The 25,527-nt window shown below is 34.8% G+C and overlaps 1 protein-coding gene across 13 annotated transcripts in view; it reads left to right on the top strand.

Moving 5' to 3' along the window:
* The window catches only part of col13a1 (collagen, type XIII, alpha 1), a 273,440-nt gene extending 259,011 nt beyond the window's left edge, over positions 1-14,429 (top strand). For 11 of the 13 annotated variants that reach the window (XM_039755089.1, XM_039755081.1, XM_039755058.1 and 8 more), the window contains 2 exons: positions 742-780; positions 6,558-14,429. In XM_039755089.1, the coding sequence (XP_039611023.1) occupies positions 742-780; positions 6,558-6,590 (72 nt within the window). In that variant the 3' untranslated portion in view covers positions 6,591-14,429. Of the gene's footprint in view, positions 1-741; positions 781-1,298; positions 2,744-6,557 lie in introns of those variants that run through there. The other 2 variants (XM_039755042.1, XM_039755032.1) reach the window with 1 other exon arrangement.
* The last annotated feature ends 11,098 nt before the right edge of the window (positions 14,430-25,527 follow it).

Raw genomic sequence — 25,527 nt, 5'->3', positions numbered from 1 at the left:
TTCTCTATTAGCAGAATTTGAAAGTATGCAAAGATCAAAATGTAGTCTATTAAAATAACATTTGTTTTCTTCCTTTAATGACTGATATAAAAGAAAAAAGTTCAGATAGAGAACAACTCACCATCAATCTCAATAACACAATTAGGATCATCTATTTAAACACAGCAAAAGTTTCTTTCAGTTCTTGTTTCATTCATTCCCTCCACCACCTATCCTGAATATTTTACTCCAGCAGTTGTCATCTTGCAGGAGGACTTCACGACAACCCACTGGCTAGAAGATTGTTTCAACTTTGCCAATGACAGAGCATTTCTGACAAATGTCATGCCCAATTTTTAAAGTTGTAACGATACAAAAGCAACTGCTATTGCCTTGCTTAAAAAGCATAAAGAATCAAAAGAGGCAAAGAAATATTTATAGAACAGTTTGATAAATGTTAAAAGAATTGACTAATTTGGCAGTTATTTGTTAAAAATCTGAAAAAAGCAGAGAATAGAGTATGATTTGGCAAAAATAAAAAAGGTTTTCATGAAAAGCAACTGAATTTGCTCAAATTATTATTCTTAACCAATAAAGTAATGAGCTGAAAGTCCAACTCTTATGGCCTTTGAGAACTGAATCTATACACTTACTGGTCTTAATGGGTCAATGATTTGTTACAAAATATTAGGATGGATATTGTTCACAAGAAAAAAAAATGTATTTTTTTTATTTACATTCTATGTAATCATGTCCTTACAGGGTGAAGATGGTTTGCCTGTACAAGGATGCTGGAATAAAGTAAGATTTTACCTTTTATACGTAAAATAAGGCATTGAATAATGTGCAGTGGTACTGCATGCATAACGCATGAAGGAATGTGCAGTATTTTCATGAACACTACTAAGTACAAAGTGACAAGCCATAATTTATGGAATTATACTAGTAGATCAGAGACTTCCAATGAGTTCATTTTAGAACTGAGGAATTCTGTAGATATTCATGCTGGGAGTTTTATTGAACTAGGTGAAAATCTAACCACACAGGGATGTAAAAAGAGTTTATATCAAATTAGAAACAGCAAAATGAATGAAAAATAAAATTAATTAGATTAAATGAAGGAGAACAGTGTTGCATATCATGTCCTAGCAATTAGTTATCAGTGATTAACTGTATTGTGGAAAAGGATATTCTAAGAGAGGCAGGAAAACAGAACAAATACAAACTTCCCTGTCTTAGAGTATTTTATCATTTTGTACTGACAAATTATTAACTGTATGCATTACTAACCAATGCTACCTTTTTTTGCTTTTTTACAGTGACAGTTTTAACCTTGGAGTGTCAATGTGTGTGTTTGTATAAAGAGTACTTATTTTTATACATGAATTTTTGTAATATTCTATTGGACCAAAATAATAAGAAGTATAGCAAAGCAGACATGCAATATTTATTTGCAGTATTTCAGTGTCTCCCTTCAGAATTAAAATGAAAATTAGAAAATAATAAAAAAAACTAAATTATTTAGAAGCCTGGAGAGTAAAGTAAATGAAACCATTGCTGCCAAAGGTGTTTTTAATTTTAAATGACTTTTAATTTTTTTATAAATCAAATTTAATCCCTATATTAAATTATGGCTATTTAGTTGTAATGATCTAAACAAGAAATAGAGCTCCAAAAATTATAAAAGAAACAGATTCTAGTTGAAAGAAAGGACACAAATATTAAACTGGGTTTAATAGTGTCTGTACTAAACATTTTGAAAAAAAAATCTGTTTAATGTATAAGGAAATATATTAATACCGTTTGTTTGTGGATATTTCATTAAATTACCAGTTGAAAAGTACATCTTTCCATAGTGCTGAAATATTTTAGAAATTGGTTTGCTTTAAGAAGCAATCCATAGCAATGTAAATAGAAATGAATATGATGTAATATTTAGGCAGTAGAGCACATGGCTTCTGTTTTCTTATAAATGCGCTCTGACTTCATTTTTTTAACTGTGTCATTTTGCACACCAGGAAATGAATGAGCTGTTTATTCTTTAAATTTGTTACAAAGAATCACTGTATTATATGTATGATATTTTTCTATTTTGATATTCTTTTATACATGTCTGTTTTGCACAGGATTTTGTATAATAAACTTAAAGATCAATTCTTATTTTTTGCGTTTCATGTGTTCTGCCATTGCACTTATCCTACCATCACTGTATTAATTATGTGATACTTTGGCATTTTGTAAGGAGAAACATGCAATAAAACTGCAAACCTTCAGCCGGGATATGTGTAAGGCTGAAAAGAATGAATTGCTTTGAGATGTTTATGTATTTAAACCTTGAACGTATATCATTAGACTTTGTTAAATATGCTTTAGTTTCTCCGTAATGCATTGCATTTTCATGCTTTGTTTTTTTAGTGTAGTGCAAACGCTGCCTAAGGTCTGCTCCTTTGTTAATTTGATTTGATATTTATCTCTCAAAGCATTTCACTCTTGGAGTGCATGAATATTTCTCAAAAGATGCATATGAGCTGAATGTGTGTTTTGGTTTACTGTTTACATGACTGAGTTGGTTAAATATTGATCTGCTGCAATGCCAGTTTAGCCTGTCACATATATTAAATATTAATGTAATTGCTATTAAAGCTTTGATGTTTTTGTTTTCCTGTATTGTTCTGACAATGTTTTCAGACACTGGATGTCTGGACCTTTAATTATATTGGCGCAACTTTAATAAAGTTAAAAAATGATTGTTTTGTAATTTGTATTTCAGTAAGGATATATTTGTCTTTTATTTTTTCTTAGTTAAAGATCTGGAATAATGGTCTTTTAATTAACTAAATATTTCAAGCCCCATCATATAATGCTTTAAGTATTAAATGCTGATAGGTACCATTCAGCTCCTTGCTGCTCAAACTACACACTGGAGTCCATATATGATAGATCATTTTGATTAATTCTTTTATTTTCTCACAGTTTTGTAACTTAAGACTAAGTTGGCTGAGTGGTCATTTTTCAATCAGTTCTTTATCCTTACAGGGAATTAATTGGGCTTCAAAACAACACACTCACAAAATAGTATGAAATTCAATACAATTACTTTTTCTTATATCCATTTCTTTATATTCCAGACTGATTTGATTTGATGATTGTTGAGTTGGATCAATCTATGGAATTTAATTTTTCAATTATATATATACATTTCATACAATATAAAATAAATAACAAAACATTTTCCACAAAGTCATACAACCTCAATAATACAAGTTTGAATAATAATAATAGCTAAGGGATAATAATAATAAATATATAAATAATAGATAAACAACGTATATCCCTTGAGTTTTTGTTTTCACCAGTCACTGTACTAGAAGTGTCAATGTGGATGTACAGTGACTATTGGGCCTAGAATGACTTCTAAAACAGTGCATTGTTATGTTTCTGCAGTCAGCTACTTTTCAAGCACTCTCTATTCACTATATCTGATTTCAAATATGTCCCAGATGTAATGGTTAGTGCTTTCAGCAGCATCAACCCAGTTTTTTGGGTTCAGATCTCAGCCTGGACATGGACTACATGCTGTGTGCCTGTTGCCCCCTTTGGGTTTTTACTTGAGTACTTAAATTTATATCTCATATCCAAAGATGTGTGTATTAGGCTAACAAATGACTGTAAATTGGCCCAGACTGAGTGAGGATGGGTTTTTGTAAGAGGCACAGTGGTGTCTAGTTCAGGGCTGCCTACTGTCTTGGGTCCAGTTCTGCCAAGATAGGCTCTGAATTCCCATCAGCCTAGATTATTTACTCTTTGTGAATGTATGATGGACTTTACCTTAATGCATTGTACTGAAGGATGTTATTTAAAAATATTTGAATCTGTTTTTGTGTCTTTGCTTACCTAATCAGAACATGTGCGTTGATTCAATCTGTCAATCTTATTCATCTAAACAATTGATACTAAGCACACGGGTTTGGTTATGGATTCCACAAATAATAATGAATGAACAAGCATGGCATTCAAAAAACAGCATGGAAGTACAGAAGTGCACAATATATTATATAAGGGAAGCTTGCAGCAGGTTCAAGAAGGATACACAACTTTTACTATTCTAAAATCTGAAATTATTAACTAAATCAAGTATTTATATACTTGTTATTAGGATATTTATTATTAGTGTATGCACTCTGTCTTTATATGCCAGTGAGTTCAATGGCATATTATATTCTGCATGTGCAACAGATTTAAGGGAGTTGTTCACAGTAGCTAAAGAATACCTTGCAGCGTTCAATAAATCTAATTTCAGTTGGATTCTTACAGTATCAAAGCACAATAGACAAACTTGCCATAAGTTATAGGGTTGTTTATTTTCTACCCATGTAAATAAACATTGCTTTAAGAATATAAAATTGCATTTTTCTGAGGCTGGTTCCACTGTGCCACATTTAATTAGATATTGTTTTTCAACCTACATTTCTAATCCAAATGTTAAAGGCAGCAGTTTGTCACCTCCATTGTTGTGGGGCAGCATGTCCTCACACCACACCCTGTTTTAAGATGCAAAAAACACCTTAAAGAAAATCAATGTTCTTCATAAATAATAACATTATAGCAACAAATAAAATGATTACATTAGTATATTTTAATACCGTACATAGCTTGATGCTTTTGAACAGTGATGTGGCCTGGAATCATCAGGGGTTTCAGTCTTTTAACAATGGACATCCATTTTAGAAATCGGTGGTCCTCATTAGAAGTGTTTTGTGCTCAAGACAATTTTTTTCCATTCATCTGTTATGGGTATTTTGAAAGCTTATGTCTCAACAACATAACTATATTCTAATTCACCTTCAGAAAATTGTGTATATTTTTGTTGTTAATTTTAAGTATGTCACACTGATATTTTTCATGTTCAAAAGTTTTGTTAGTATTTTGCATAGACGTTTTGCAATGTTGTGAAGACCTAATTCCCAGGACATTCTACTCACAAAAACTCTGCAGTACTCAAGCTGTTTGTCCGAGATTACGGATTGAAACCTTGAACAACTTTAGTCTTGTGCTATTAGTGTCTGTCTTTCTGGTTAATGAGTTACAGCATTCCACTTCTCAGTTCAGGTCACAGGTTTAACATTTTCGCTGTAGTGGCAACCCCATCATTTTGTTTCTGATCTTTTAGATATCAACTCGTTGCAATTTCTCAAAAGCACACGCTTCTCCCAATCTATTTTACACAACCTTTTGGTTGATCGCAGTCTGCCTTGCCAGCAGAAACCTCAGAAAGGTTAGCTGCAATCAAAAAACCTGAAGAACCCAGTCTATTCAGTCTCAACTGGCATAATACAACCTATTATGTTGTTCACCTAAAGCTAATCAGTAATTGACTTGTTTCTAGCCAGCTTTGAGTGAGTGTCCATTAATCACTTCCTCAGTCTTATCCCTGCATTTCAATACGATTCCAGATGGCTTCCCACACTGTCCTGGGTTGTTTGTGTTCTTGTGCTTGGTGCTTCATGCAAAGGCTCTGGCTTCCTAAGCTGAATTAAATTGGATGAAAATGTAAACCATAAGAGCAATACACTCAATATGTTTTATTGTACATATTTTGAGCCAAAATCGAATACTGTACTTCATATTTACATAATTTGAGTAGCTAAGACAACATCAGTCTTAAGGAGAAAACTATTTCAGGGTATACATATTTCAGAGCATGTCACAAAATTTTGAAGATACTAATTAACTTGTTCCATTTTTATTAAGAAATAACTATAAAGTGTGTAAGGGGGTAAAAGATGCTGCCACTGTAATTTGATATATGAAGAAATAGGTGCAATATTGCATATACATTAAAAAAGACAGAAGTGGCTTGTTAGTTTGCTCTGTTATCTTATAACCCCCATGATCCTGGTGAATCTTTAGCCTGATTACTGTGTGCAGTTCTCCCCACCTACACTTTGTTTCCATGTACTCCAGTTTTATCCCCTAGCACTAATGTGAAAATGTTAGTTTAATTTGCAGCTCTAACTAGGCACAATATTGGAATGGTCTGGCCTCCTTTCCAAAGCAGCATGCTTCTCTCATAACATCTGAGACCTTACAATTGAAAAAATGGTTTACAATGAGTGGGCAAAACAGGATTAAGTTTCAATAGCACATTTAGTTAATTTCTTTAAATAATGCAAAGCACACCTGTATGTTGTTCAATATTTTTGTGCAATTCTGGGTGACATTATATGAAAAACAGTTTTCCATTCAGGCAAGTAAACATTTAAAGTATGAATGGCAAGTCAACATTTAAAGTATGTTCATATGATAAAGACAATACATTCTAGCCCAAAAGACATATTGCAATAAAACAGAAAATGAGTAAAATATAGCAAATTATTAACGCAGGCCTCCATGATTTTACTTTAGAAAGATTGTAGACATCAGATTGAATAGGACTACAGTCTTAACATCATGGAGGAAGCTATGAATAAAGTCTGAGAAGAAAAATAAACTGCTGCTAGCTTTCCTTAAAAATAAAACCTTGAATTTCTAGGTAGTGTTTTTTTAATACATATCTGCATATTGTTTGTTGCCAAAAGGGCCAAGCACCATTTCAGCTTGCAAAGAAGTAAAAAAACAAATGGGAACTGTGGCTGCTTAAGAAGAACTTCCTTAGTATGAAGGAATGGAGATTTTGTGCAGGATTTCTTTAGTGTAAAGACTGAATGTCATCCTGTGTCATTGAATGGAAGCTCCAAGGAATCCCAATATCTGCTTCACCCAACTCTCTTCAGCCTGAGCCTCAAAGGAGCCAGTGGATGCTGCTGGCAAACTAGCTGTCTAGCAGGTCAGATGGATTTTGAGATGGTTGTTTATTTTACTCAAATAGAAAGATTGGAGATATATGACATTTTGGTCTTGTAAATATTTGTTTTTCAATTTCTTATTGAAAATGAACTGTACACTGTATCCTTTGTTTAATACAGACAGCTGTTTTCAATGATTCCTTTTTAATGCCATTAGTTGGTACTATTGTTACATTTCTGCAAAGAAACCGAAAGCTGGTAGATAACACATTGTATTTAACTTTTGGCTTTTTGATAATGTCTGAAAAAATGCCTTCCTCAAAGAAAATCACGTCTTTTTTAGCTTTCAGTTCTTTCAGAATGTACCAGATGAGCTTAGGCTATTTAGGCCTGCAACCTCTCCTTATTTAAGGGTTGTAAATTATTAATGCTTTCATAGACCTAGCGTTTTGAGCTTGTGCATGACATTCACAGCTAGTTTCAAAAATGCTGACCTTTAGTCTACTTGCCTTCTTCTTCAATGAAGCAGCTGGTAAACATTTTACACACAGTAATCTGTTATATACTGTAAGTAGGAGATGGACTGGTGGGCCCCTATCCTATCCCAAGCTAACTCTTTGATGCTGATCATGTCATTTAGCCTATTTGCTCTCCACTTTTTATCAATATTTGTCTTTTGTAACTGAAGTTAAACTACAAAAGATAGTTATGACATATACTGTATGTACATTTTCACATAGTATATTAATGTATAGCATATTTTGGTGACCTAAAAATCACAAAAAAGTATATGTATTTAGCATTAAATAGGCTTTATAGTAGTATTTCTTATAAATATATATATCGAGCATTAATTAAGTAATTTATTGGGTAAAACTACTGTCTCACAACTCCATGGGATTAGTTTTGATTCATAAGCTCATTCACAATCGTATGAGAGGAAAATGCAGTTCCACTTGTTCCCTTTCATAAGATTTTTGGTCTGTTACTGTAGTTCGGATAGCCCCTGGGTGTGTGCAAAGCAGAGCAAGAGGAAAAGGCCAAGGGGCAAACCCATGACATGCTGGAGGGATATCTTTTCAGTTTATTTGAGAATCCTCCTCAAGAAGAGTTGAAGGAAGTTATTTAAGCTAAGGAGGTTTGGTAAGCCCATGTTAGTGTTGTACAACCACAACCTTCATCAGGAAAAGCCAAATGAAAAGGAATGAATAAACCAACATACTGTGTAGATTAGGTTTGATAAATTTTATCAAAGAAAATAGAATGACTATAGCATTCTAATAGAAAATGATCGGTTATCATAAGGAATAGCTACAGAATCCAGATGTATATTTTCTTTTTTTTTAATTCTCTTACCTTTGTTTCGTTAAACAACATATCCTTTATTTACACATACATATACACATGCTACATGCCCTTTGGAAATCTGAATGTTTTATTGTGACCTTTCTAAGAGAGATGCAATAGGAAAGCCACAATTTAAATCTCTCCACATTGTTTGTATTTCCTTCCTCCAGCCCCATTACTCTGGCTTCAACCAGGATATCCCCTTTGGCCAAAGCATTAAGCACTGTTTCTTCCATATTCAGTACAAGCAAATGAGACAGCTGTCCAGATCTTGAAATAATGTGTATAGCTGTCTGCAGTAAATGCAGTTGAAACAAAGAATCTGTTGGAAAGACAAATAGTGTATGTTTAATATTCGATGTATTGTAGAATAGTTTCAATAACTTATTACATGGGTGAAAAAATTTGTGTGAGCTTGACTAAAATAATTTGTACCCCAAGCTGGATTAAAAATAGTACTGCAATATTCTTAGCATTTGTATTTTATAGGTGTAGTTTGCAGCTAAGAGTGATTGTTGGGGGATAGTCAAAAACAAAAAAGAAAATTGTTACGTTCAAACTTCGATGATGGATTTCTCTACTTCTGCCATAATGTGAGACCCTTATAATGTTCTACTTGTCCCTGAAACCAAAATTACAGTTGTGGACACTGTTCCTAGATCTTTTACGGTACAACATAAGTTTTCTACCACACTACAGTTTTATAGGGTCATTATTATCATATGTACTGAGTATAGTGACTATGTTACATAAAATGACACATTTAACCCCCCACATTAATTTTGTCAAATATTTATTAAACCTTTGTGGAACTGTTAGGATGATGCAGTTATTAAACTTCAGTCATTTTTGATCCCATTCTTGTCAGTTTTTGGCGGTGAATGAAGAGGTAGGGCAAAGCCAAATGCTTAGGGTGCCAACCAGGCAAAACCCTGTTTACTAGAACAACAAAAATAAGAAAGTTAACAAAAATATGTGCCTCAGTGTGCCTTTTAGAAAATACAGTCTCTCTGTCTCTGGAATGACCAGGTTACTAGCTCTGGCTTACGTCTGCACAGAAGCAAGGTCAGCATCGAAATGAGTCGGTGCCTTTCAGGAACATTCTGGGGCTTCCTTTGCTTCAGTACCCTCAAGGTGCAATTTCTCAAGTCTGTGAGGGAAAAAAGACAAATGACTGTTAGCGACAGCGCCCCCTCTCCTCCCGGGGTGTTTCTACTTACTTTAGGTGAACATGGACGGTGACCCTCTGCCACACATGCGTAACAGGGGATTCCAAATTTTTTAGTATTTCACTGGTGTACTTTAATGATCATTTGGTTGAAATGGCCCTTGTTTATAGTTAGATATTTGGAGCTAATCTTAAAGACCAAATTTAAACTATGCCTTTTTCAAACTATGCTAGTGTATGAAGATTTTTAAAGGCATTTTAAAAACTGCTGTCATTGACAGATACATAAAGTGTATCAGATTACAAGCATGTTCTGGGTACAGCATGAAAAGTTAAAACCACAAAAAGCATTATCTAAAAGCATTCCCTTGGGAAATGTCTGTTCAAAAGGCTTTTGTCTGATTGCCAGTTTTAGTAAAATGTCTCATGTATTTCAAAATTATATCTATTATACTGTGTGTCAAATGTGGTGCCCTTCACCAAGCTGTTAGATATATATAAATAAATATGCACTGCATACAAAAGTAAATTTTACTACCACCTAATGTACATTGATGTGCAAGCCAAACTATTTGTAACATTGAATAACAAATGAATAAGGCAAATAAAATATTCAAAAGGCAGCACTTTTAATGCCATCATAAAAGTATTTATTTAAATGTAATACTTTCTATCTATTTATCATAATCATCAGAATAATTAATGGGACCCATACCAGGCAATACAGAGGTTTATTGTTCATTTTTACAGTTTTATCTGCATTTGCCTTTCACAAATAAAAGCTAGAAACTGCCAAATCTCTATGTTTCATTCTAAACAGACTTAACGTTTTTCAATATAAAACAGAAGCAACTTTTGCAGTTTATTTTTTACTCTGTTTATGATGTAAATATGTATATATGTATGGTGGGGAAACAGTTTGAAATTGGATGCAGCTTATTTCCAACTCTTGGAAAATTCAAAACCTGTTGTTTTATTGATTGATTGCAGCAATATATATTTTGAGTATTTTACAAGAAAAAAATAACATTGTAAAATATAAACCCAAATTGAGGCTGAATATTGAATGATACTATTAATTGATACAAGATCACCTGTACTATGTTACATAATGTGGATTTTTTTTTTATTTTGCATTTATTGTATTTTCAAATACTTGAAAATGCATATTGTCACACTTCATATTTACCTTTTAAAGTCCAATTCATTTTTATTTTAAGTATAGAAGATGGAGTAACTCCAGTGGTCTTGGTTCCGGCTTCTTAAAAGTGAGATTTTTTTTTGGAGAGGGTCACAAGGATTACTGACACTACGGTAAAGGAATAATCAATTGAATGAAAAACAAAACTCTTTAATGCTATTAGATACAGAATATCATGTTTCCGTTAAGTAGAGACATATGGATAAACACATTTTCCTGGGAGTTGGGGGTATGGGGGGTTAGGGGGGATCAAGCAGCGCTTACTATCTTGGCTGAGCCTCACATAACAGATGCATCTCTGCCGCTGTTGTCAGCTGGTTGGAGAAGAACACAAGCCCATGTCATTCTGGGATTCTGTTGGTGTCAGTCAAGATGAACTCTCTGTCTTATCCAATTCAAATATCCCCTATCAATAAAAGCTGGTAGGAGTAGTGCATATTTTCCCTTCAAAAGGCAAGTAGTAAGTCAGATTTTAATTTTTTTATTTAGTATTTATTTTACTCACAACATTAGTTATATTACTCCAAGTACAATCAAACCCACAGCAATGTAAGGCATGCCTGCAGGCTCATTCCTAGCATCACAGATGTAAATCTACAGAGTAAAGTGTGGCACATTTCTTACACTCTAAGATGGCATTTTTGAAATATTCAAAGCTCATATAGGCAGCTGCTGCTGCCTTGAATTACGTAGATAAATCCTGTGCAAATTCAGCTTCATCTGGCCCATCTTGATATTGGAGATAAAATGTTAATAAGATCCAAGTTAATGTCTTTTGACCACTTCTATAAAGGCACTGGATATGCTTACCAAACACCTACCTAGTAGGTTATCTTCAGGGGATGTGCTGGATGCCTGATTCAATAATACTACCATACTTTGAACATGACATCTATACTGAGTACTTTAATTTTCCTTCAATACTTAATTATGTAAATATATATATAGAGAGCCATGAAAGAATAAATCATGTTGATTTGAAATTGCCAATAATGATTAACCGCCTCTTTATGTTTTTGTAGATCATACACCAACAATCATGCAATAAATCCAAGATTTCTGTCTAACACAATATTACAATTCCTTCTATACTCTTTGTACATCTCACCTCAGTGGCCTCACACTGTCTTCTTTTCCACAACCTTGCTTTATAGCAGAGTTCATCCTTTGCGTTGTGTTCACTCACAGCTAATAGGTCAACATGTGAAACCTAGTATAAAAGACAAAAAATAGCTCATCTTCAATAGGACATCACTTCTGTGACTATCCCATAACAGAATAAGGACCAGGACTTGTATACTTAATTATGTAAAATATATATTTGTACAAAGTCAACATGTTTACAAGTAGGACTATAAGCAATGCGTTCAAAAGTACAAATACTTGAAGTGACATGGATCTGAGGAAGTAAGGCAACTCTGTTGTTTGGGCTGCAGAAACTGCAGTAGTATATCTTTGGAAGAGCAATGGAAAATAATATAACTAACTTAGCAGGTCTTAGTTGGAGACAAATGAATTTGAAATCACAATCTTCTAAAATATATGGAGATGGGTCCAGCAAATTTAATTGCAGGTTTTTGTCACTTGCTTTACTGATATTAACCAAAGTGTAAGCAGGTGTTATCACTGACATATAATATAAAGCCGTCCGCAGCTAGAGTCTATGGAATATATGACCACAACTCCCATCTTTTAAAGGCAGTCACACTTTAGTTCACTAGTTGACATGCACATTAGTCACCGACAGTTGCATAGATGAGCTTTAAAGACTCCTTCCTCCTCTTAAAACTAATGCAAAATGGCAATTACTTTGAGGTTGGTTAAAATTAAAATTAGACCTAAAAACACTGCCACCATTCATACAAAAATTATGACTGGGGCTGCTCCTTTAGTAAGCAGACCCATACATTTTAAATTAGCATGACATCACATCTCCTTTCTTGAAATAATAATGAGAGTAGGAGCCTGTCCAAGACTCCCATGTTCTTTTTATGGGTGGTGCATTGCAAATCGCGTTAAGTTTTAAATCAAGTTCTAGCTATCTAGTTACATAGTGATGGTTCTGTCAGTATCAAAAGTGGTTTTATTTTAAATGTTAAATTATTAGAAAGTCTTGTACACTTTATCATGTACTTTGTACATGCAATACTTATACTCTGTATTTGGAAGACAAATTAATTCTTTCTTAGAATTATTGTTGGCAATTGCAACAAAAAGTGCCCATTCAAGGAATGTGATTGGATGAATTATACTGCATACTCCACATTTAACAAAGCACTGAAGGCAACATGTTTATGAACACCAGCATTGTCTCTCCTGCCTTCTGTGCTAATGTGATATGAGGCTCAGCATGAGATGGTAAGAAGAAAGACTGCCAACCATCTTGAGGTCCTATCAGACAAACCTTGACTGCTCTCCTTGAACTTTAGAGTGGCATGAAAGGCAAATTTTTCTGAGGGTTTGGGAAGTACATTTACAAGTCAGTAATCTTGTGATGTCTCCAGATGACAGGTAATCCATTTTGTACTTCTGAAAGTGCCATTTTGGTACAATGGTTTTATTTAGGTGTTTGTATTAATGAGTTTAATCTTGTACAGATATATAATAACTAATTTAGCTGCTAGCTGTTATATTAATTTAAATTCAATTTTAAAATGTAATACTTTCAAACAAAGAAATGCCTGATTTTTCCACTGAGTTTTTTAGTAATAAAATGTGCATTTAGATGTTTGTATAGTTACATTTTATTTGAAAATTATTTTTGAATATTATTAATTATTTTAAGAATTTTACAAAATATTTGTTGTACTGTAAACACATTTCTGGTACTCAAAAGGTACTGACAAGGGCATTGATGTTTCTTTTATTTAGAGTGTTTCATACAGTACATGATTGAATTACGTTTGTTGGTTGTATGTAGGTTTTATTGTATATTTCCTGTTAACATTTTGCTAGAGAGAAAAATCTAGTATTTGATATTTCTGAAATCTTTAAACTTGCATAGTAATTTTCTTGAAACGTTGGATTAAAAAATAGTTTTGGAGATTCTGCATTTTTATGGAAAATTATGTGATTGAACGTTTAGAATTTCTTTTTTAACAACAAATTGTTCAAATTTGACTTTTTACTGGAACATACGAATATTAATGAACAAAAGATGTCTCATGCAATCTCTGTGTCATTACCAGAGTTTAGTCGCAGTCCTCAAAGAGCTCAGAAATATCAATTAGCTAATAACCTCACCTAAATAATCGTGTATTTAAAGCTAATGTTAAGTATGATTGTCAGCCTTGCAAGAAATTCTGGTCAGATGCATTTGCCCGTTACACTGGTTTTTTAAAAGTACTTTGAGTTATTTCAGATTTTCTTTTAATTTATGGTTTTAAAAGAAAGGTAAAAAATAAGAAGTGCTATCACATTACCTATGTGTTAATTTTCAATAATTTATTTAATTTTCTGTTGCCTTAACTAAGCATGTAGGTGTTATTTGGTTCCTGGGTTCTGCCAGGGTTCATTTTATAAGGCACACTTTGAATATATATAGAGACATGGATAATAATTTAGTTGTAATATGAATTATGTGTTTTTTTATTTTGTTTCTCCAATTGGGCTATTAATATGCTGACTATTGCCATGAGTTTTGAGGTTTTTTTTTTTAATATTTACTGTATGTGAACAAAGATTAATTTATACAATTTTTAACATTAATATGGTCTGTGCACTTTCTAATTCTAGAAAAATATTTTTTATACATTTAAGGTTTTAAAAAGTGCATTATCTGTTGGGTAATTTTATTTGTAAAAGGAATATTTTCATGTGTGGCAAACCAGTTGTAAATATTTGCATTTCAAACATATTTTCTGTATTCTGTTAGCAGTCGAACATACTGCAGCTGAGCATACCAGCCTTTGAACTTGAAAAAACCATGTAATAAACTGAACAGAATCAAGTCCGACTTGTTGAGTGCTTTTTTTACTTCCCATTTCATACATAATCATAAATGATTGTGATTCAGCACTCATATACTGTTGAACACATTCAATTTGGTCATTTGTTTTCAATGTTTTCTTGAAGGCCTCTAGAGTTTTGTTTTCAGGACATTAGAAGACATGATAATGCTAGCTGGTGCAATGGAGAACAATCTTAATCTGCAGTAAGCCAGTTTTAAGGATCACTGAGTAAGATTTAGTACTGCAGTTCACATATACTGTAGATAAATCTGAAGCAACATCACAAAGTATACTGTAGCGCTTGTTTAACTGCTTAAAGACTGTATAACATAATGAAGAAAAGATTTTGTCGTCTCTACTTACTTAGCACAAAGAACTCTGTTCAGATGGTTCTGTTTAAGATGTCTTGTAGGAAATGTCCAAACTGTGTAAAGTAATCTTAAGAACAAATTGTTATGTAAATGAGACTTGAAAATGGTGAAAGTGGGTGTAGTAAGGCCTTGATAAAAGAGCATAAAAGAACATAAAGCAGGCCAGCAGCTTCACTAACCAACTCAAAAGAGACTCACACAGACCATCTTACTCCAAACTACCACCAAAAGGGTTTGATCTGACTGAACTCAAAAATGGAGGAACTGGATTAAAATTCAAAAATAAGATTAAAGGTTCAAGAATGGCTCACAAGAAACAGATAACAGACAAACTTGTTCTTATGACCAAAAGGCAATAATAATTTCTTCATGAAAATTTTTTTAAAATATTTGTTTATAGATAAAGAATTAACAAAAACAAAATCAAAATAGCAAAAAGGAGTTGCCTAAAAAGGCAATAATAAAGCAAACAAATCTCAAATTAAAATTCAGAAACAGAAACCAATAAACAGAGAAAAAAAATGGCAAAATCCAAAAACAAACAATATACAGTAATCCCTCGCTATATCGCGCTTCGACTTTCGCTGCTTCACTCTATTGCGGATTTTATATGTAAGCATATCTAAATATATATAACGTGGATTTTTCGCTGCTTCGCGGGTTTCTGCGGACAATGGCTCTTTTTACTTCTGGCACATGCTTCCTCAGTTGGTTTGCCTAGTTGATTTCATACAAGGGACGCTATTGGCGGATGGCTGAGAAGCTACTCAATCAGAGCACGCAGTTAAGTTCATGTGTGCTTATTGGCTCAGTGACGGAGCGCCGAATTTGATTCCAATGCGTTAACCAGGAAGTCTCGTCTCGCTCATTCAGCATTAACGTGTTTCGCTGTGTAAAGAGTTAACTTTTGTGTTCTTTGTGCATAGTCAAGCCCTTCGTTATGGCTCCAAAACATCTGCTCCTGCTACTGCTTCAGGGGCCGTGCCCAAGCGCCAATGGAAGATGCTAATGATTGCCAAAAAGGTAAAAGTTTTGGCTATGTTGAAGGAAGGGAACAGCTACACAGCTGTAGGATGTCATTACAGCATCAATGAGTCCACAATTCTTTTTATTTAAAAAGGAGGAAAAAAATATAATGTGATAATAATAATGATCTACGGTCACAGTGTCTTTTAACCAGGACGCAAAACGAGTTGTAAGTGCACTTAATAAGGCATTAGTCCGGATGGAATCTGCTTTAGGGATTTGGATTGAAGACTGCCGGAAGAAGAACAACGGCGGTGCTGCACAGTCGCCTTTAAAAGAGCTGTAACGCTCTCCTTAACCATAATTAATTTTCTACATACACTGCTTAGTACATGTACGTACGTTTAGTGTCACTGTACACACATTTTACTGTATACAATTTTTCTTGCATTGTACGTATTTATTGCTGGTGACCTGAATGTCGTAATGGCTGTAACATATGTGATATCGGAGACGCTCAATATCTTTAAAATAATATTTAGGTTTTACTGTATATAAACAGTGTGTTTACATAACTAATTTCAATGAATCTTACCTAATATCTAAGAGAATACAAAGGGTTTATGCTGTATAACTGTGTGGGAAATGTGTATAATAGTGTGGGAGAGTTTATAAGGGCTTTAAATATATAAAAATAACCATATGAACATATGGTTTTTACTTTGTGGATTTTCACCTTTTGCAGGGGGTTCTGGAACGCAAACCCCGCGATCGAGGAGGGATTACTGTACTTTAATGCATTCATCAAACATCAATGAACACCTGCCGAAGTTCCTGTTTCTCTGGCAAAAATAGCTAGAAGGAGGCTCAGGAGTGTTGACGTCAGGGTGGCAGCACTGCCTCTTAAGGAATCACCCACAAACAACATAAGGAACATAAGCAAACTTAAAGACAATACACAATTAACCAATTATAAACTCATCAACAGAAATAATTAAAATATGAAAAATAATTCAAAATTAAGAAGGACAACAATAAAACATGCAATTTCTTTATTAATAAGCTCTTCTCCTTTTTTCTCAGTTTTTGGTTGCAACTGGTACTGTCGTTTTTCCCCCAAGGTTTCACACAGAGTTGCCCTCATTTGCTAACATGCAATTTATATCTGCTGAGAAGTCAGTGAGTAGTCAACTACCTTCTTTAGCAAGACAAACATGTGGCTTTACATATGTCTATCTTGTTCATGCACCTTTATCAAGGTTGTAACACGTGGTGTCTCCATCTAACAGATAGTCTTCCACTGTTACATTCCGGTACCAGGTTTCCCTTTGAGGTCAAAATGGATTGTTGTAGCCTTTGTTGAGGCCACACCCTTGGCTACAGGAGTTCTGCTTTGGAGCAGAGTTATAGTCAGGCTGAGAATAGGGAGAGCATATAGAGAACCCAGATCTAGTGCTTACAATGGGTTATAAAGAAATGAGGTGATTTTTTGCCATTGATTTTTTGGTTCACATAAGCCCAACCTTTTAATTGACAGCTGTTGCAACGTTTTGTCCATCAAGGGTGCCAAGTGTTTAAATGGTGCATCATGGAAACATCTCTGGATGTCAGTTTGCCAATGATTGATCAGTCTTATCAGGTGAGACCTAGAAACTGCATTCCAAAGAAGTCGTGTATGGAGAGAACTGACTCTTGAGCTGAACTTAAGATTGAAAGGACTTATGTGGCAAAGTAAAGCAAAATGTATGATGCTGGCTGTCCTACACACCCATGTAATCTGTAATTTTACCTTCTTTTGTTGGTTTGTATTTCTTCAGAATATTATAGTTATTAACATCTTTTTAGATGAGTTTATGAATATTTTGAATTTGTCAGGTTCTTTCCACTTTATCTGACTTCCACAAACCAAACTGCCAGCATCAATTACACAGTTGCTCATGTTATCATCTGTCCCATAATTCATGTACTCCCAGAAATAACTTTCCCATTTACAACCAATTTGTTGCTGTATGTTCATATTCAAAATCATGTCCTGTCTAGGCAACTGTCCGCCATAATGCTCATTAAGCTACATAGTCTTATAGTGCACAGTCACTAATAAAAAGAAGGGATGTTCAAAAGCAGTATTCCCCTCTAAAAATCAGGTCAGCATGAACAAATATTTTCAGTTATTTTACTGTCTTAGCACTTCCTGCTACTACACAATGTAATTATTTATTCATATGTAATTATTTCAAATTTGATGCATTAAAAAACAAACTTGAAAATGTATTTATTAAACTAGCACATTTATTTAACAGCTTAGACATAGTTCATTCATCTATCCATTCATCAAGCTGAACAGATGTATTGAATATTGCTCATGACTAGATGTACAAAAAAATGCTCAGGCAAATTAACCACATATTCTTTTTATAGTGTGTTCTCTTATAATCGCGCCACACGGCAGTAGTGCCATAACTGATGCTCCCTCACAATGCAGGTAATATGACTCATTTGAAACTCCTTAAGCAACCACTGGTCCGACTCTGAACATGCACAGTACCAAAGAAGTCCAGTCTTCATTTAGATCACTGAATTTTTTCAGCAAAACAAGAAGCCCCAGAACTTTAAAGACTTGGACCTTTATCCTTTTGCAAAGATATCAGCAGCACCACACACCCCTTTCCAGCGACCTCATGACCCCTCATGCTCTCCCAATCCATCCAATGACTTCATAACAAGAGTCACCGGAGACATGAATGTTGCTACCGAGGTAAGTAACCTCTCTACATTGTCAATATTCTCTCCACAAATAGACACACTGCTGATGGCTATGCCTAAGAAGTCATTATCCAGGATACTCACAAGCACAGACACTCAGAGCCTCCATTGACTCTGCAAAGATCACAGCATAGTCAGCAAAGTCAAGATCAGTGAATCTTTCTTTACCAAGAGATGTCTCACAGCTGCTAGACCTCATGATCCTGCCCAACACCCAGTCCATGCAAGCAAATGGGAAAAACACAGAGGTTCTGCCTCCACTCTGCACAGCATTCACAATACCAGTATACAGGCTGGCCATGATAGCCAGCAACTTTGGGGGGATCGTACAAAGTCTCAGGATATCCCACAGGGCAGCTTGATCGATTGAGTTGAACATTTACAAAAACCGACAAAGGCCACAAAGAAACTCTGCCAATATCCACATTTGCGCTCCATAAGAACTCTCATAGACAGGATGTGGTCAATGGTAGACTTCTTAAGTATAAAACTAGACTGCTCCAGTTGCTGGTAAATGAGCAAGTAATAACGTATGCTGTTATGTTTGACCTTAGCTGGACTAATGTTCTAGAGTCACATTTTGATCTTGCAAAAATGATTACTGGCTAGAAATATATTCCTCTGTTTTAACTAATAATGATCATCATTCCTTTCATTCATGATTGAATCTGCCTAATCTGACAGACACAAACATGACATCATTAGGTTCAAAGCAGGAATCATAACCCAATATGAAAAGATAAGTCCTCAAAAATGACTACAGCAATGCAAGAAATTGGGGGAAAATGCTCCATTGCCAAACAAAAGTCTACTTTCATAAAATCTGTCAACAATGACATAATATAAGAAAATGTTTTTTCTCACTTGAAACTGTGTCTGATGATAAGGGGGTTGGTTTTAAAGAGTTGATCTCCATACCAGAATCTTTCAAGCCCCAAATTTCACATTGATTACAGTTTTATTGCACTCCATTGTGTATTTGTTTTGCACATTTAACAGTAAAAAAAGCTTTCCTGCTGTGCTGCCTTGAAATCAGTTATATTTCCAAAACCTTTGGAAATATAAACAGTGTGATTTTTCAGAATATTCTAATGTTTACATGTTTTGTCAACTTCCTGGTGGACTTACTGTAATTCATCCTAACTTCCATCTTTGATTCAATGGCTAGAGATCCAGACATTTGGGTTTTCATCTTCAAATCTAGGTTGCTGAAGTAATGGGTGAGCATTAACCAAACTAACTGTTCACTTTAACATCAATTTTCAAAAGATTTGCCTATGGTTTGCCAAGGTTTAATAGATGATTACCAGAAGGTTTGCCATTGTGCTGTTGCTTCTTTGTAAACATTTGATGGGGCTTCTTTATGTGCTACTAAAGCATGTGGTGCACTGATACTTATGGTGTCCACGCCAGGAAACACACACCTAATGGGAACTGGTTTGTTAAAAAAAATAAATATATATGTGGATTTGAAGTAGGTTTTCCTATTTTAATTTTTTAGTTTTCAATTATTGATTTTAAATTCAGGTTAATGTTCATTTTTCATTTAGCTTTTAGTTTTTTTTTTATTTCAGTTATTGAAATGCCTTTTTAGTTATTTTTGTTCATTTATGATGATAACCTTCCATCCATCCATCCATTATCCAACCCGCTATATCCTAACTACAGGGTCACGGGGGTCTGCTGGAGCCAATCCCAGCCAACACAGGGCGCAAGGCAGGAAACAAACCCTGGGCAGGGCGCCGGCCCACCGCAGAGCACACACACACACTAGGGACAATTTAGAATCGCCAATGCACCTAACCTGCATGTCTTTGGACTGTCTTTGGTGAGGAAACCGGAGTGCCTGGAGGAAACCCACGCAGACACGGGGAGAACATGCAAATACCACGCAGGGAGGACCCAGGAAGCAAACCCAGGTCTCCTAACTGCAAGGCAGCAGCGCTACCCACTGCACCACCGTGCCGCCCATGATGATAACCTTGCAACAAAATAATAAAATCCATCCATCCATCCATTTTCCAACCCGTTGAATCCGAACACAGGGTCACGGGGGTCTGCTGGAGCCTATCCCAGCCAACACAGGGCACAAGGCAGGAACTAATCCTGTGCAGGGTGCCAACCCACCGCAGAAAATAATAAAATAGTCATGAAAAGTCATTTTTTACTCTATGGACAATAAACAGTTTTATAAAAAAAATCATTTGTTTAATGGTAATATAATTTAATAAATGTGTATAGTGCTTTTCTAACCTGCTCAAAGATCTTTTACATTGACAATAAATATGAAATGATTGTGTAAACTATCCAAAACTTGTGTAAATTTTCAAAATTAAATAGGACTTTGCATTTACCTTTTATGAAAAACACACAAATGAACATTATTATATGTGTTATGTTTATTTTAAATGTGTCTTTGCTGCTAATAATACTTCTAAATGCACAGATATTACACAGCCAAATAATGTTTGATTGTATTGTGAGGGAAATTTTATGAAGTTAGAAACTTCACCAGTTGTTCTGCTCTCCCTGGGAACACCCACTGAAATGTGATTGTGCAGGCTAGATGAAAAAGGAAAGCAGGTCATCTTCTGCTTGTCGTTTTGCTTATTGTCTTTCAAATCCAATAAAAAGTCTAAGGGTCCTTTTTCACGCATGTAAGTAGCCATTCCTCATTTTTTTATTGGTTTAAGAAAAGATAAAGCACTAATACCATTGTTTAATGGATTAAATCTCTTTTGTGCTTCACTTAAACATTTCTGTATTATAAACACTGTGTAATTACACTTAGACATACAAAAAGTACATTATAAAATATTATAATCTTTCCCAAATATTTTCATTTGCTTATATGTTCCTGTGTTAGAACTGACTTTTGGTAATTTTTTTAATAAGAGGAAATGTGAAACAGTTAAATTAATAGTTCAAGGTTTGATTTTTAGATGCACACCTATTAGTGTATGGATAACACTTTTGGTACAACAAAATGTAATACTAATTTAATATAATGTAGTAATAATGAATATTAATAAGCATATTCACTGAAAGATGTGGTAAAGATATGGATAGTAAATTACTAGATGTCAATTAAATATAGCAACTTCACTTCTATACAAATTCCAAATACTGTAGCATGTAATATATTTTTAAAAGCCCTTTAATGTTTGAAGATCCTCTTGTGACAAAACTCCATTTCAGCTTAAAGCCTGCATAAATTGCAATACACTGTTGCCAGAACAGACATTTTGCTTGATTATCACTCATAAAAACTCGTGGTGGAAGCAGTTTGCAGGGAACCACCACACGTTAATCATCAATATTCATGCTCCCATCTTTAAAATGCTTTCCACCCTTTGACACTGCTATCACTCTTGAAAGCATCTCTGCAGGTCAGCCATTGGGATTTCCTTATTCACAAGAAATTCATTTACTGCACACTGTTAAAATGACATATACACTAGAACATAAAACAATTGTATTGCAAGAGTGCAAGAGCAGAGCAAATTCTCAGGTAAAATGCAAGAATAGATTATACTAATTACTAAAAACAGAAATAGTACACATAAAGATATAGATCTGTCAAAACATACAGAAATCTAAGTAGAAACTGACTAATATAAATGGAAACCAACAGTAACTGTCCACTAATCTATTGTTGAACTGTGGTCAGTTGACAATGGAGGAGATCAGAATTGTAAGAGAGAAAGTCAAAGACAAAGTCAGATACAGACAGAGTCCGGGAGATCTGGGCCAAATGGCCACCTACTGCCTCCTGGCCATTCATATAGCAGAGTCTGTGCTGGGCCATCCAGTCTGATGACAGAATCTTTCCATCTGATGATTCCAATGATCCTTTATGAAGAGACGACTCTTCCATATGCAGTAGAGCAGTGGCACCAAGTGACAAGATGCAAAGTAAAGAAACCAAATAGAGGAGGGTTATTAACAGTTTATAATTTTTATATTACTTATATTTTGGTACAAATGACTGACAATCAGAGATACAGTATAAGAAGCTATTCAGGAGCTCTAGTCAGGGTATGCTAGATAGAAAAACTGAGACTGAAGTGGCATCTATTATATTAGCAGGCAGGGCATTCCACAGCTTTGGGGCCCTGAAACTAAAAGCTCAACCTCCCACTATTATTTTACCAATTCTTGGAAAAAAAAAGTAGGCCGGCATGTTGAGATCTCAGTGTTTGCTTTGGTTTATAAGTAATGATAAGATCAGATAAGTAAGCAGGGACTTTGCAATTTAAGGTTTTAACTGTTAAAAGAAGTATTTTGAAATCAGCCTTAAACTCAACTGGGAGCCAGTGTAAGTACTTGAGAACTGAAGTTATCTGTTCATATTTTCTGATTCTTATAATAATTCTTGCAGAAGCATTTTGAATTAACTGAAGGCTGTTTAAAAAACAATTTGAACAGCCAATGAATAATGCATTGCGGTAGTCAATTCTACTAGAAATAAATGCATGAATTAATTTCTCAGTAGCCTGTATATTTAGAAAAATTTCTAATTTTCCAAGAAGGAAAACACATGTTTTGCATAGTTTTATAATGTGTGTTTTAAACAACATGCTAATGTCAAATATAATGACTAACTTGTGCTTTGTTTCAGTAAAACTAATGGTGATTCCAATGGAGTTAAAATGTCACAGAATGTTGTTGCATTCAGCATTTTTTTCTCCAATATTTAACATTTCTTTTTTTTCCTGTATTTGGAGACAAGTAGTTCTCACCCATCTACTCCTTTAACTCACTAACACAGTTAACTAAGGAGAGCATCAGAGAAATGCTATTTGTCTACAAGAAAGCTACGGTCAAGTATCTAAGCATTTGGACAGTGACACAATTTTCATAATTCTGTCACTGCATGCAACCACTATGGATCTGAAACAAAGCCATCAAGATGTTAAGTATGAGATTTCAGCTTTACTTCGAGGAGTTTAACGAAAATATCATATAAGCTATTTAGACATTTTAGACGTTAGACATTTGTATACATGGTTCCCCTATTTTCAGAGGCACAAAAGTATGTGGACAAACTAACATAATCATCAATAAAATGATCATTTTCAATATTTGGTTGAACATCCTTTACAGTCGATGACTGCCTAAAGTATGGAACCCATGGCCATCTGCAAGTGCTCATTTATTTATTTAATTTATGAGTTTGAGTGGTCTTATTAAATCAGGGTGAGTTTCTATGCACTTTAACCACTTTTATTTTAATGGGAGTTACTGTATGCAAAGCCTCTTTCAAAATCACATTACACAGTTTATACTTTCAGATAAGTTAGCCCGCGGATAAGTTGGGACTTGATTTAACAGTATAATTTCTGGTATTTTATAATGTTGGTCGTATAAGTCGAATGCGGAAAACTCCCGCTATTGGTACAAGGGTTTATGATATGCAAATGCCACCTGAGAGAGTAACCAAGGAGCACACTGCCTTTTTTTTCTATGTGGGTGTGGCAATGCGCTGTATCAAAGTTTGCACTGAGTTTTTGTTTTTGTATCTCACACTCTCATACACCTTTATCGTAAGCGCATCCCTTATCTACAATGGAGCATTCGATCAGAAGAAGATATGAAGCTGGTTTAAAATTAAACATCATTGAAGTACAGAAAGAAATTGGTAACTGTGCTGCTGCAACAAAATTCGATGCATCTGAGAAACTGATGTGAGATTGGAGGAGGCAAGAAGATGTAAAAAAGAGTAAAAAATTAAGTGTCGCATTTTTGAACGGGCGTATAAGTCGGGGTCTGATTTTGTGATCGATTTTTCTGGCTTCAAGACCCAACTTACACGTGAATATATATGGTAATTTCTTCTTAGCTGATCCAAATTGTTTCCCTCAATCATGCAAAAAATCTTTGATGCGGAGTTACAATCTAGATGTCACTTTGTCTTTGTTTTAAGCTGAGAGTGTAATTAGCAAAAGCAAAATTAAATCAGACATAATTAAATAGTGATCAGAAATTACCTCCTTTAATAAACTAATATTTAAATTTTGAATTTCAACTGTAAGTAATAAGTATGATCTACTGTGTGGTTATGACTATGAGTTTGGGCATTAACAATCTGGCAAAACCCTACAGAGTTTAATAAATAAGTATAATAATGTACTTGCTGGAAATGTCAGTTTCAACATCAATATGTATATTAAAATTCCCCATCAATACTACATGACAATAATTTTATGGCAAAATGGATGAAACATCCATAAACATGAATATGGCCCTGGTGGTGTGTAGACTAGCACTGCAATTGTGCTGAAATCTGGAAGGATGTAAATTCACCTACATTTTTAGAAGCACTTTGAAGGGAATCTCCTATAAATTACATCCCCTATATGTAATCTTGGTATGGAGTCAGGGCCAATTTAATCCTGACATTTTCTTTTAGCTTTGGTGCATAAAGATATTGTAACAGAATAAGATTGCTCTGCACCCTTGCACCCTCAGACACCACCAGACACTAGGTAAAAGTCCAATAATTATATTTATTTTATAATAAAGTGCACAAAGCACCCTCTACTCCCAAATATTCCAATAAACAATGAACAATAACAAATCCTCCACTCCCAGACGCTTAGCCACCCTGCCTCCCAACTCAGCTCATCGCCTGGGAGCCCCACAGTCCTTTTATATTCCCTGACCAGAGGTGTTCCTTCCCAACAGTCCACAAGTCCTTATTCCTTGGGTCAGGGTAAATAATGTTTCTCACCCCGAAGCCTGCCGCTCTTCCTATGACGAACTTCCGGTCATAGGGCATGAAGAATTCTCACTGGTCCTCCCTGCACCCTCGTGGCCCCATGGCATCCAGCAGGGCGGTGCACAAAACTACATGGTCCATAATGCCCTGCTGGTCTTCTGGGGACCTCCATGCTGCAAGGAGGGCTCCACCTGGCGGCTTGGGGTATTGGGTACATGGCCAGCCATATCTTACAGTACTCCCAAAGTATGAATTATAAAGATTCGAGCGCCTGCC

This window comes from Polypterus senegalus, chromosome 1 (assembly GCF_016835505.1).
Source record: "Polypterus senegalus isolate Bchr_013 chromosome 1, ASM1683550v1, whole genome shotgun sequence".
Classification (NCBI taxonomy): Eukaryota; Metazoa; Chordata; class Cladistia; order Polypteriformes; family Polypteridae; genus Polypterus; species Polypterus senegalus.
The sequence above is the reverse complement of the archived record's forward strand: the minus strand, read 5'-3'. Positions and strand labels throughout refer to the sequence as shown.